General features: G+C 38.1%; 1 protein-coding gene across 5 annotated transcripts in view; it reads left to right on the forward strand.

Moving 5' to 3' along the window:
* LOC143040605 (uncharacterized) overlaps window positions 1-14,000 on the forward strand; it is a 535,837-nt gene that overhangs the window by 316,532 nt on the left and 205,305 nt on the right. For all 5 annotated transcript variants that reach the window (XM_076211732.1, XM_076211736.1, XM_076211735.1 and 2 more), the window contains one exon: window positions 13,684-13,925. In XM_076211732.1, coding sequence (XP_076067847.1) covers window positions 13,684-13,925 — 242 coding nt within the window. The remainder of the gene's footprint in view (window positions 1-13,683; window positions 13,926-14,000) is intronic.

A 14,000-nucleotide genomic window follows, 5' to 3' on the forward strand; every position in this document is an offset into this window, starting at 1 on the left:
TCTGTGTATTGTTTAAATTTTTCTTAGTAGCTTTTTGTGTGGTACTTTATCAAGTGCTTTTTGTAGATCCAAAAAGGCACAATCTATCCATCTGTCCCTTTCTGTCCCTTTCTTGCATTATTTCTATTAGTCTCAAATAAAAGCAAATCAAGTTTGTAACACATGATCTTCCACATGTAGCCCAGGATGTAGAGAAAGACATTGACAATGTGTATAGAATTAGTCATTATTCTAAGGAAAGAAATTGACTCCTAAAGATAAAACTAAGACCACAAATGGTAGTAGAGGGCATATTTGAAAAAGTAGGTAAGTTGGAACATTACAATAAGATATGGATAAAAAGAGAAATGAATATTGAGGAATTAGAAAAAGATAAGACACTAAAAGATAAAGCTAAGGGGAAAAAATGCAAAGAGAATGGAGACTGAAAGCAAGGAATTCTATTGGAGAGTAATCAACATGAGACTGAGAAAATGGTACATCAGAATGGGCAAACCAAAGACAGAAAAAAAGATGGAGAAAGAAAAAAATTAAAAGTGGCCTTTACTAACATCAACGGATTAATTTCAGGACTGAATGAACTTAATGATTACCTGTTAGAAGAAAAACCAGACATATTGGCAATTGTGGAGACTAAACTAAGGGGTGCAATACCATCCATCAATGTTGGACAAGGACTATACAATTGCTGGATTAAAAACAGAGACAAGAAACAGGGAGGAGGAATCATGTCCTTGGCCAAGAGAAATTTGAATGTGACAAAAATTGCAGAGGGCAAAGGTAATGTAGAAATGATCATGATAAAAGTTGAAGACAAGGACATGAAAAGTAGAAAGTTTGTGGGGACTTACGTTCCCCCAAAAATTAATGCTTGGAAAGAGAACGAGCATATGAAAATGCTAGATGATACAAGGCATTCATTAAATGAGGTAACCTGGTAATTATGGGAGACTTTAACTGCATAGAAATTTGTTGGGAGGACATGACAGTGAAAAGAAGAAAAGACTTGTGGGGTAATGTATTACTGGACATGACCACAGACTATACAACGACACAGTGGGTCAGCAAAAACACCAGATACAGAAATAATGAGCTGTCGAGACTAGATTTAATATTTACCATAGAACTTGAAATTGTGGATAAAATATAATAAAAGACACCAATGGTAAAGAGTGACCCTATACTTATTGAGACTGAACTTAAGGAAGAAATATATATGAAAAGCATAGGAAAGGAAGATTGATGTACAACAAAACAGACTTTGGAAAACTAAAGAAATTCCTCCAGATTGCAAATTGGGAAAGATTTACAAGGAAGAGACAAAAGTGGAAGAGAAATGGGATATCTTGATGGAAAATTACAATGAAGGGGTGAATAGGCACACACCAAAACAGAAGCAAGAGTGTACATTAAATGCTGGTTCAACAGAAGATGCAGTGAGGCAAAAGATAGAAGGGAAGCTTGGAAAAGATGGAGAAAAGAACCTGGAAAATGGCAAGTATGTATAAACTATAGAAATGAGTATGTAAAAGTGCGAAGAGAGGAAAAAAGCAACTATGAAAAAAGACATTATAGATAGATGCAAAGGGCAACCCAAGCTATTCTATCGATACATGAACAGTAAACTTGAAAATAAGCAGGAAATTGTGAAACTACGCCAAGGAAATATAGAATACACAGACTATTTAGAAATGGCCAAGGTCATGAATATTCACTTCAAATCTGTTTTCACTAGAGAGAAGGCACAATATTGGGACGAAGGAAAAATACCAAACAACTGGAAAAATGCTAACACTGTACCAATATATAAAGGAGGAAACAAGGAAGAATCAACTAACTAGACCAGTCTCACTAACAAGCACTATAGCCAAAATTTGTGAGAAAATGATAAAGAATAGATGGGTAAAACACCTGGAAGAACATATAATAAACCCAAGACAATTTGGGTACAAGGAAGATCATGTACCACAAACTTAATATGTTTTTACTCAAGACTAATAGACATAGTGCAAGAAAAGAATGGATGGGCTGATTGTGCCTTCCTGGACTTACAAAAAGCTTTCGACAAGGTACCACACAAAAAATTATTTAAAAAACTGGAACATATAGGAGGGATACAAGGGAACCTACTAAAATGGATGGAGGACTTCCTGATTGGTAGAAAGATATGAGTAGTACTCAGAGAAAAATATTCAGGTTGGAAAGAGATGATCAGTGGAGTTCTGCAAGGATCTGTACTGGCTCCAATAATGTTTGCTATTTATGTGAATGACATGGATGATGATGAGCAATGTTACATGAGATTCTTTGCAGATGATGCTAAATTGTTAAGGAAAGTAAAAACAAACGGATTGTGAATCACTACAGGAAGACCTGAATAAGGTATGGAACTGGAGTCAGAAATGGGAAGTGGACTTCAACATTAAGAAGTGTAGCATAACGGAGTTAGGAAAAAGTAAAAATAGAATATCAGGACAATATAAAATTGGAACTAAGGAGGTAAACAAAGTGGGATCTGAAAGAGATTTAGGTGAAATTATCTCAAACGACTTGTCCTATGACAAACAGATAAATAGAATTGTCGGAGAATCCTATAACTTTTTAAGATCAATAAAAGTGGCATTTACATATTTGGATGAAGAAATGATTAAAAAGATATTAGTCACACTGATAAGGCCTAGACTTGAATATGCAGCAACATTGTGGTCACCCAGTACTAAAAAGAATATAAAGAAAATAGAAAAAATCCAAAGAGCAGCCACAACAATGGCCCCTGCACTTGCAAACTTGTCATATGAGGAGAGATTGGCTAAACTAGAGTTACCGAATCTGGAGTAAAGAAGAGAGGCGACCTATTGACCATCTACAGAATCATGAAGGGCACAGAAATACTCGATAGAGGGGACTTGTTAAACTTGGACAAGAGAAACACAAGAGGACATGGAAAGAAACTAAAAAAACATAATTATAGAAGAGATCTGAAGAAAAAACAGTTTTCCACATAGAGTGGTGGACAAAAATTGCAGAGGGCAAAGGTAATGCTGAATTGATCATGATAAAAGTCGAAGGCAAGAATATGAAAAGTAGAAAGTTTGTGGTGACTTATGTGCCTCCAAAAACAAGCGCTTGGAAAGAAATTGAACATAAAAAAATGCTAGATGACACAAGAAAATCACTCAATGAGATATTAATGGGTAAGGGTAATCTGGTAGTTATGGGGGACTTCAATTGCAAAGAAATTTGTTGGGACAGCATGACAGTGCAAGGAGGAGATGACTCGTGGGGCAATGTACTGCTAGATATGACCATGGAGTACACAATGACCCAATGGGTCCATGAAAACACAAGGTACAGAAATAATGAAGAGCCATCGAAACTAGATCTAATATTTACAACAGAGCCTGAAATAGTGCATAAAGTCCAGTATGAGACACCAATTGGAAAGAGTGACCATGTACTCATCGAAACTATACTAAAGGAAGAAATAGACATAGACATGAACCAAAAGCACAGGAAAGGAAGACTGAGGTACAACAAAACAGACTTTACAAAACTAAAGACATTCTTCCGGAATGCAAACTGGGAAATATTTTACAGGGAAGAAACAGCAGTGGAAGAGAAATGGAATATATTGATGGAAAACTACAATGAAGGGGTAAACAGGCATGTACCAAGACAAAAGCGAGAGAGAGAGTACATTAAATGTTGGTTCAACAAAAGATGCAGTGAGGCAAAAGACAGAAGGGACAAAGCTTGGAAAAAGTGGAGAAAAGACAAAAAACAAAGCAAATGGCAAATTTATGTTAACTATAGAAATGAGTATGTTAATGTGAGAAGAGAGGAGAAAAGGAACCATGAGAAGGATATTATAGACAAATGCAAAGAGCAACCCAAACTATTCTATCGGTATGTGAATGGTAAACTTAAAAACAAACAGGAATTGGTGAAACTATGCCAAGGAAACATAGAATACACAGAAGATTTAGAGATGGCCGAAGTCATGAACAATCACTTTAAATCTGTTTTCACCAGAGAGAAAATACCGAATTGTGACATAGACAAAAACAAGAAATCTCCCCTCATGAATGAGTTTACAGCATCACTAAAGGAAATATCAGAACATTTATCAAGGCTGGATGTCAGAAAATCACATGGCCCGGACGGTATTGCAAATTGGATTCTAAAGGAGTGCAAAGAAGAACTAACAGACAAAATACACATCTTAATAAACAGCTCACTCAAAGAAGGAAAGATACCCGAGGACTGGAAAAACGCTAACATTGTACCAATACACAAAGGAGGAAACAAAGAAGAACCCACCAACTATAGGCCAGTATCACTAACAAGCACCATTGCCAAAATTTGTGAGAAAATAATCAAGAATAGATGGGTAAAACATCTGGAAGACAATGACATATTAAACCCAAGACAATTCGGATTCAGACAAGGAAGATCATGCTCCACAAACTTAATATGCTTTTACTCAAGACTAATAGACATAGTGCAAGAAAGAAATGGATGGGCTGATTGTGCATTCCTAGACTTGCAAAAAGCCTTTGACAAAGTACCACACAGAAAACTACTAAAAAAACTGGAACACATAGGAGGAATACAGGGAAACCTACTAAAATGGATAGAGGACTTTCTGACTGGTAGAAAGATGAGAGTAATGCTCAGAGAAAAATATTCAGACTGGAAAGAGGTGATCAGTGGAGTACCGCAAGGATCTGTGCTGGCACCAATAATGTTTGCTATCTATATGAATGACATGGATGAGGACGTGAACTGCTACATGAGCTTCTTTGCCGATGACGCCAAACTGCTAAGGAAAATAGAAACTGATGAGGACTGTGAAGCACTGCAAGAAGACCTAAATAGGGTATGGAACTGGAGTCAGAAATGGGAAGTGGACTTTAATACGAAGAAGTGTAGCATAATGGAGTTTGGAAAAAGCAAAAACAGAATATCAGGAAAATATACAATTGGAACCAAAGAAGTAAAGAAAGTAGGATCCGAAAAAGATTTGGGAGTAATTATCACGAACGACTTGTCCTATGATATACAGATTAACAAAATTGTCGGGGAGACTTACAACTTGCTAAGATCAATAAAAGTGGCGTTTACATACTTGGACGAAGACATGATGAAAAAAATATTGGTTACATTGATAAGGCCTAGATTAGAGTATGCAGCGACATTGTGGTCCCCCAGTACCAAAAAGAATATAAAGAAAATAGAAAGAATCCAAAGAGCAGCTACAAAAATGGCACCTGCACTTGCAAACCTATCATACGAAGAGAGATTGGCTAAACTGGAGTTACCGACACTGGAGCAAAGAAGAGAGAGAGGTGACCTATTGACCATCTACAGAATCATGAAAGGCACAGAGGTACTCGATAGTGAGAATTTACTTAACTGGGACAAAAGAAACACAAGAGGACATGGAAAGAAAATAAAAAAACATAGCTATAGAAGAGAACTGAAGAAAAACAGTTTTCCTCATAGAGTTTTGGACACTTGGAACAAACTGGACAATGAAATAGTATGCGCAAAAACCATTCATGAGTTTAAAAACAAACTAGACACTGCAAGATACAAAGGCGGGACAACACGAGCATAGCTCCCCTTCCCGCAAAATACAACTAGGTAAAATACTTGTAACAAACTGGACAAAACAGTAGTGTGTGCAATAACCATTCTTGAATTTAAGAGCAAACTAGACACTGCAAGATACAAAGGAAGGACACCATGAGCACAGCTCCCCTTCCTGTAAAAAAAATACAACTAGGTAAATCTAAATTCAAATTGTTTTGGATTTAGTATATTATTCTTTTCCAAATGTTTAATCCATTAATTTCTGATCATTTTTTCACATGTTTTTGCTATTGTACTTGTAAGCAAGACCAGTCTATAGTATTTCCTTGTCCCCTCCTTTATATATTCGTACAATATTTGCATTTTTCCAATCTTGTGGTACTTTTCCTTCCTTCAGTGAGAAATCAATTATCTTGTGAATTTTGTCCATTAGTTCATCTATACATTCTTTTAATATCCTATTTGCAATTCCATCCAACTTGTGTGATTCCCTGATGTCAAGATTTTTTATTTGGTCCCTTATTTCTTTCTGTGTCACAGTCATTTCTTCCATTGCAGGGATCTTTCTGTCCTTGCTCCTAATTTTGTGTACTTTCAATTGTGAATACAGATTTAAAATGTTCATAATTTCAGCCATTTCTACATCATCTATATTCATTATTTCCTTCATACAGTTTCAGTATTTCATGTGTATCATTTAGTTTGTGATTCACATACCTGTAGAATAGTTTAGGTTGGTCCTTGCATCTCTCTATTATGTCCTTTTCATGGTTTCTTTTTTCTTGCCTGCATATTTTTACATATTCCTTTCTTAATTTGATGTATATTTGCTTGTTTTTTGTCTTTCCCATCTTTTCCAGGCTTTGTCTCTTCCATCTTTAGCCTCACTACATTTTTTGTTGTACCAGCACTTTATGTACACCCATTCTTGTTTCTTCTTTGGTATATATTTATCTATTCCCTTAGTGTAATTTTCTTTTAATATGTTCCATTTCTCTTCCATCTTTGTTTCGTCATTTAAGAAGTTTTCCCAGTTTGCATTTTGAAAGAATTTTCTGAGCTTCTCAAAATCCATTTTGTTATACATTAGTCTTCCTTTTCTATGTTTCTCATTTCTTCTCACATCAATTTGTTCTTTTAGTTCGTACTTTATTAGTATGTGGTCACTCTTCCCAATTGGTGTCTTATATTCCATTTTATCCACAATTTCAGGCTCTGATGTAAATATCAAATCTAGTCTTGATGGTTCTTCATTGTTTCTATACCTGTTATTTTCCTTTACCCATTGAGTCAATGTGTATTCAATGGTAATAAGAACATAACATAAGAACAAAAGAATAAAGGAGACTGCAAGAGACCATAAGGCCTATACTAGGCAGCTCTGTATCCATCACCACCTGTCATCCCCATCCATAAAGTTGTCTAATCATTTTTTAAAAAACTGATAGTTTCAGCGCTTACTACATGGTTACTAAGTTTATTCCATTCATCGATCACCCTATTAGTAAACCAATTCTTGCCTATTTCCTTCTTAAATCTAAATTTGTCCAGTTTATACCCATTATTGTGAGTCCTGCCCTGTTGCTTTATTATGATGACCTTGTTTGCATCTCCCTTGTTATAGCCTTTGATCCACTTGAACACTTCTATTAGATCACCCCGCACTCTGCATCTTTCCAGAGAGTGTAAGTTTAGGTGCCTAAGCCTCTCTTTGTAAGGCAAATTTCCGAGTCCAGGTATCATTTTGGTCATTCTTCTCTGTACTGATTGATGTCCATTCTGTAGGATGGAGACCAAAACTGTACCGCATTGTCAAGGATAGGTCTAACTATCGCTAGAGTTTAATAATTACCTCAGCACTTATATTCGCTACCATTCTAGCAATGAAACCTAATGTCTGTTAGCTTTATTTCTGGCGCTAATGCACTGCTTCCTGGTTTTAAGGTCCAGACTTACCAGAACTCCTAAGTCCCTCTCGCACTCAGATTTTTCTAAAAACGTGTTATCTAAGATGTATCTATTTTGAGTTATTTTATTTTGATGTTATCTAAGATGTATCTATTATGAGTGAAGAAAGACTAGTAAAAGAGGTATGGAAGGCAGATGTGGAGGGAGTGAACATGAGGGGACGTCCTAGGATGAGGTGGATGGATGGGGTGAAGGGGGCTTTGGGGAAGAGGGGAATGTCTGTTGAGGAAGGAAGGGAGAGGATGGAAGACAGAGGTGAGTGGAGAATGGTTGTATATGGATGATGTTGTGACTGCATGAGGAGGAATGGGTGGGGGGTGTTGTAGTATGTGTGAGTAAATTTTGACGCAGCCCGAAGGGATTTCTCCCCGTCCTCGCCTTATATGCAAAGGGGGACGGAGAGGGGGGGTCGCCGATTAAATGAAGCGGCCTTGCTGTGGATGTACTGTGTCTTGCGACACTGCTTCTGACCCAGGGCGGTGGGCAGGGTGCAGGGATGACCCGTCATCCAGGAGGTGCTCAGATGAGAGGAAGGGTGGGAGGGGTGTGGAGTGTATTTAGGGATGAAATGGGTGGGAGTGTTTTTATGCCTTTCCCTTTTTGGCTACCTCCCTTGGAAGGGGGAAAAAGCCTTGGTATATATATGTATGTATCTATTTTTGGGGTTGTGTAGCCCTATGCTTAACATGCTACACTTAGAGATATTGAAGTTCATTTGCCATTTCACAGACCATGTTAACAATTTATTAAGATCATCCTGCAGAATCTCTGTGTCGTCTCCTGACCTAATTAAGTATCTTATTTTAGTGTCGTCCCCAAACTTACTAACATCACTATTTATCCCATTGTCTAAGTCATTTATGTACATAATGAACAACAAGGGACCCAAAACCGAGCCCTGGGGGACCCCGCTAGTAACATTGCCCCACTTAGATTTTATTCCATTTATGGTGACCTGCTGTTTTCTTTTACTAATCCAAGCTCTAATCCATTCTAACACTTTTCTTCCTATACCATGGGCTTTGATTTTATTTAGTAGTCTCTGGTGTGGCACCTTGTCGAACGCTTTGCTAAAGTCAAGGTAAATAACATTGTAATTTTCATGGTTATCTGATGCCTTATATACTTTAGTGTAAAGAAGAATATTTCCCCAAAGTTCTTCTCCACCTTTCACTGTCATTTCTTCCCAACATATTTCTTTTGAGTTAAAGTCACCCATAATTACTATGTTTCCTCTTTCTTTCAGTAATTCAATTAATGCATTCTTTGTGTCTTTCAGCATTTTGGAATGATCACTACCTGTCCAAGATTGTGTTTTTGGGGGCACACGTATTACTACAATTTTTCTACTTTTCATGTTTGTTTTCAGCTTTAATCATAATTCCACATTATTTTTTCCTTCAGTTATCTTTGTCACATTGAAGCCTTACTTGGTCAAAAAAATGACTCCTCTACCCTGTTTCTCCATTCTATTTTTTGCCCAATGGTTATATAGACCTTGTCCAACAGTATTTAATGGTAGTGGACCTTTTAATTTTATCTCCACAATTCCCATTATGTCTGGATTCTCTATTGATAGATGGTTAATTCATTTAGTCCTGAAATCATGCCGTCTATATTAGTAAATGTTATTTTTCATTTTTCTTTTCTTCTCTTTTTTTCTATGTTTCCTTATTTGATGTACCATTTTCTCAGCCTCAGGTCCAGTACTCTCCAAAAAAAAACTTATTGTTTCCAGTCTCCGTTCTTCTCTTGTTTTTCTATTTGCTTCGTTTCTAAGTATCTTTTCTTTCTTTTTTTCCTCATCGCTTATTCTTTTTTATCCCTACATTTTTGTCATTTTCACTATTTGCCAGCTTTGATGCTTTTGATAGTACTTTTTCAGCTACCATTTGAGACCTTAGTTAGATTTGTAGTTTGAGATGAAATGCCTGAAAAGTATGGTAAGGGTTACTAGGCTGGATAGAATGAGAAATGAGGTGAGGAGGAGAACGGGGGTGGAAAGGGAATTGGGAGATAGGGTTGATGAAAGAGTATTGGGATGGTTTGGACACATGGAAAAAATGAGTGAAGAAAGATTAGTAAAAGAGGTGTGGAAGGAGTAAATATGAGGGGGCGTCCTAGGATGAGATGGATGGATGGAGTGAAAGGGGCTTTACAAAAGAGAGGAATGTCTGTGGAGGAAGGACGGGAGAGGACAGAAGATAGGGGTGAATGGAGAGGGGTTGTGTATAGATGATGCTGTGATGCATGAGGTGGAGTGGGTGGGGGATGGGGGGTGAGGAAGTATGTATGAGAAAAAATTTGATGCAGCCTGAAGGGATTTCTCCCTGTCTTCTCCTTTTCTGCATGGGGGGACGGAGAGAGGGGGTCGCCGAATTTATGAAGTAGCCTTGCTGTGGATGTGCTGTGTCTTGTGACACTGCTTCTGACCCAGGGCAGTGGGAGATGCAGGGATGACCTGTCATCCTGGAGGAGCCAAGAAAAGAGAAAGGGAGGGGTGTTGAGTGGGAGTGGAGTATGTGGGGATGAAATGGGTGGGTGGATTAATGCCTTTTGACTTTGGGTACCTCCCTTGCAAAGGGGAAAAATCCCTTGGTATATGTATCTTTGTCCATTCGGCCTAGCATAACAATCCTGAGTTCTGTGCCCAAACCTACCACAGTTAAAGCACTGGACTCGTCTCCTCCAACTATCTGCTACTTGTGGTCTCACATACCTTAATTGGAATCACATTCATGCCTCTGATCTCACCCCTCGGAGTTTGTATCATGTTTTTCTTTCTAGATTCACTTGTCCTTAACATGAAATTTTCCACAGAATTTGCCATCTATAACAAAGTCTCATATTTCTGTGTGGTCACGTATAACTTAGCTTCACTGTTTAATATGTTAAAGAATTGGTCAATCACAAACACCTCCATAATTTTCTTAGTGGTTACTGCATTTTCTGCAGGTACCCATTTACCTAAGTTACTCCATATATTCTTAGCTAGATCCATATATCTGTATCCAATATCCTTCCTAACCTCTCTGAATTTCTTCCTGAAATGTTCTGGGGGTAATCTCATGTGCCTTTAATATTTCATCCTTAATTTGATCAAAATAATGTATGTTTTCTTTGTCAAATACAGCATACACACTTAAGGCTCTAAGGGTTAAGTTAGGTTTGATCATTGCTGACCAAAGGTCCCTTTTCCATCCCATCTGTCTTGCTGTGCCTTCTAATGTTGAAAAGAACATTTCTGGTTCCCTTTCATTAAAAATGGGGGAAGCTGTTTGGCTTTTTTTTTTTAACAAAATCTTCTATACCTTTTTCCCAACTCATCTGAGTTAATTGTTCCTCAAACTGTTTTAGGGGTTTCCTTTTCTATGCTCATTTGTGTAATTTGCCACAACATTTGTACATTGTTCAGGGTTTCAACTTTATCAAAATTTTTCAATTTCCATCTCCCCTCTAAGATCGGCTTTGCCATGCCTTATCCCTTCATCTCTACTTTCTCCTATTCCAGAATTTCTCTCTCTTACCTGTGGCAAAAATACCACGAAGTCGTATCTGCTATCAACATGACTCAGACTGCGTGAACTGTACACTGTAAATAATTGTGAACAAAAGGCTAAATTGGCAAAATCTCTTCTGTATTTATGATCAATTATGATTTTTATTTCATTCAATGTGATCTAATTTTCTGCTTTGTGCTATCTCCCTTATCTTCAAATATTTTGCACACACCAGTTAGTTCACTCAGTGAAGAAGAAAAATCCTGGACAGAAGGGCCCCAATTGATATGTCTCAATCTGGCATTGTTTTTTATTTACTGTGTCAATCCAGTTTGTCAGCATGCCTTACATTCACCTTTTATTGAGTAAAAGTGAAATACAAAAAATATAACTCTTTATTTACTCAAAAATTATACAAAATAGACTTACATGATTATCTTTTCAGGGGTGAGAGTGAGGGTGTGCAAAAGAGAATTAGCACACGATTCTCCTTATATACATGGCACTTGCATGACTCATAGGCATAGGTGCCATGAATCCTAAATCTATAATCATAGTCTATTTTCCTATTTACCTGCCTTCACACATTTGTTACATATCTTTATAATGTGTGAGGAAGGTTTACAAGTTATCATAAGTTGCCTATCTGAATCTTGCTTATACACACACTTGTATGATGATGGCACTACTTCCCTATGCCATCATTATGCAAGCGACCTCTGACCTCCAATGTTATTTCATATGATTCTTGTACTCCACTGTACTTCATATCATTTCATCCTCAAGAGATCTGTGGCTGAGAATCTATATTTTAGTTTTTCTATGGTCCTACTAGACTAGTAAAAGAGATATGGAAGGCAGATGTGGAGGGAGTGAATATGAGGGACGTCCTAGGATGAGATGGATGGATGGGGTGAAGGGGGCTTTGGGAAAGAGGGGAATGTCTGTTGAGGAAGGACGGGAGAGGACAGAAGACAGGGGTGAATGGAGAATGGTTGTATATGGAAGATGTTGTGATGCATGAGGTGGAATGGACGGAGGGGGATGGGGGGTGAGGTAGTGTGTGTGAGCAAAATTTTGACGCAGCCCGAGGGGATTTCTCCCCGTCTTCTCCTTTATATGGGGGGACGGAGAGGGGGGGGTCGCCGATTTATGAAGCGGCCTTGCTGTGGATGTGCTGTATCTTGCGACACTGCTTCTGACCCAGAGCAGTGGACAAGGTGCAGGGATGACCCGTCATCTAGGAGGTGCTAAGATGGGAGGGAGGGTGGAGGGGTGTGGAGTGTTTTTAGGGATGGAATGGGTGGGAATGATTTTATGCCTTTTCCTTTTTGGCTACCTCCCTAGTAAGGGGGAAAAAGCCTTGGTATATGTATATGTATGTATAGTCCTACATTTCATCAGATGGGTTAACATAACTGTGACCAAATCCAATTTAAACATATCATGAGACACAAGACATCAAGCAAGGGGAATTATAATATTATATAACTCTTTTATAGATATGTGGACAAGCATTTCCTAACACTTCTTACATGAGCTACTGTGTGACACTGCTACATGACACACAATATGTGACATAACAGAACATAAACATGGGACTTAAGAGAGGAAGAATTTAAATGTGTTTGAAATTAAATGTCTGAGAAGTATGGTAGGGGTTATTAAGCTGGATAGAGTGAGAAATAAAGAAGTGAGGAGGAGAGCAGGGGTGGAAAGGGAGTTTGGAGATAGGGTTGATGAAGGAGCATTAGGATGGCTTGGGTATATGGAAAGAACAAGTGAAGAAAGATTATTTAAAGAAGTGTGGAAGGCAGAGGTGAATTGAGTGAACATGAGGGGGCAACTATAGATGAGATGGGTAGATGGGTTAAAAGGAGTGTTGAGCAAGAGGGTGGTGTCCGAAATGGAAGGGAGAAGACAGAAGATAGGGGTGAGTGGAGAATGATTGTATATGGATGATACTGTGATACATGAGAGTGGGTGGGGGATGAGGGGGTTAGGGAGTGGTTATGTGTGAATATTTTGACACAGCCCTGTCTCCTCTTTTTCTGTATGAGGGGATAGAGGGGGGTCACCAACTAAATGAAACAGCCTTGCTGTGGATGTGCTGTGTCTTGCTCCATTGCTTCTGACCTAGGGCAGTGGGTGAGATGCTGGGATGACTCATCATCCAGGAGGAGCCAAGAAAAGAAAAAGGGAGGGGTGATGAATGGGAGTGAAGTAGGTGGGGATGAAATGGGATGGAGGTGGGAGTGGATTTATGCCTTTTGACTTTGGCTACCTCCCTTGTAAGGGGGGAAAAAGCCCTTGGTATATGTATGTATGTATGTTTCAGTATATCCACTCTACAATGCACTACATCAAGCCCTTTGCTCCCACTGATATAGTCTAGGAGTTGAATGAGTGTATGAATTAAAGAACTTTGTCCTTAGCTTATCTTTAATAAGATTGTGTGATCGGGCAACAAACTAATAACAAAGCATATGGTCTCAGATGACTACGACAACAAGCTTACCCAGTTACAGTGAGGTTACAAAACACTACAGTTATGATGTGTTCAAGAGACCTGATGTACTGGGTAATTTTTAATTTGTGTTTTTGTTTTTTCTTTGCACAGCTCCACCAAAGCCAAAGATTGGTATTGTGACTGTCTCCTCTGCCTCTTCACTCACCGTTTTTTGGAATGATACATGCCCATCAAATGGTGCTATCAAAGAGTATAAGATTTCTCATAAACTGATATCCTCCAATTATACGAGATGGACCCAAAATACAATTACTGGAAAGTGTCACTGGAACTCCTTTGATCGATGCTATACAATAGAAAAACTTCGACCAGGACGAGAGTATAGAATAAAAGTATGTCAAAGATGTATTTTTCAGCATCACAAATAATTATTATCAATATCAATATCTGATACTAGGGGATTGCCA

This window comes from Oratosquilla oratoria, chromosome 29 (genome assembly GCF_046742065.1).
Source record: "Oratosquilla oratoria isolate Oo_2021 chromosome 29, ASM4674206v1, whole genome shotgun sequence".
In the NCBI taxonomy this organism is placed as follows: Eukaryota; Metazoa; Arthropoda; class Malacostraca; order Stomatopoda; family Squillidae; genus Oratosquilla; species Oratosquilla oratoria.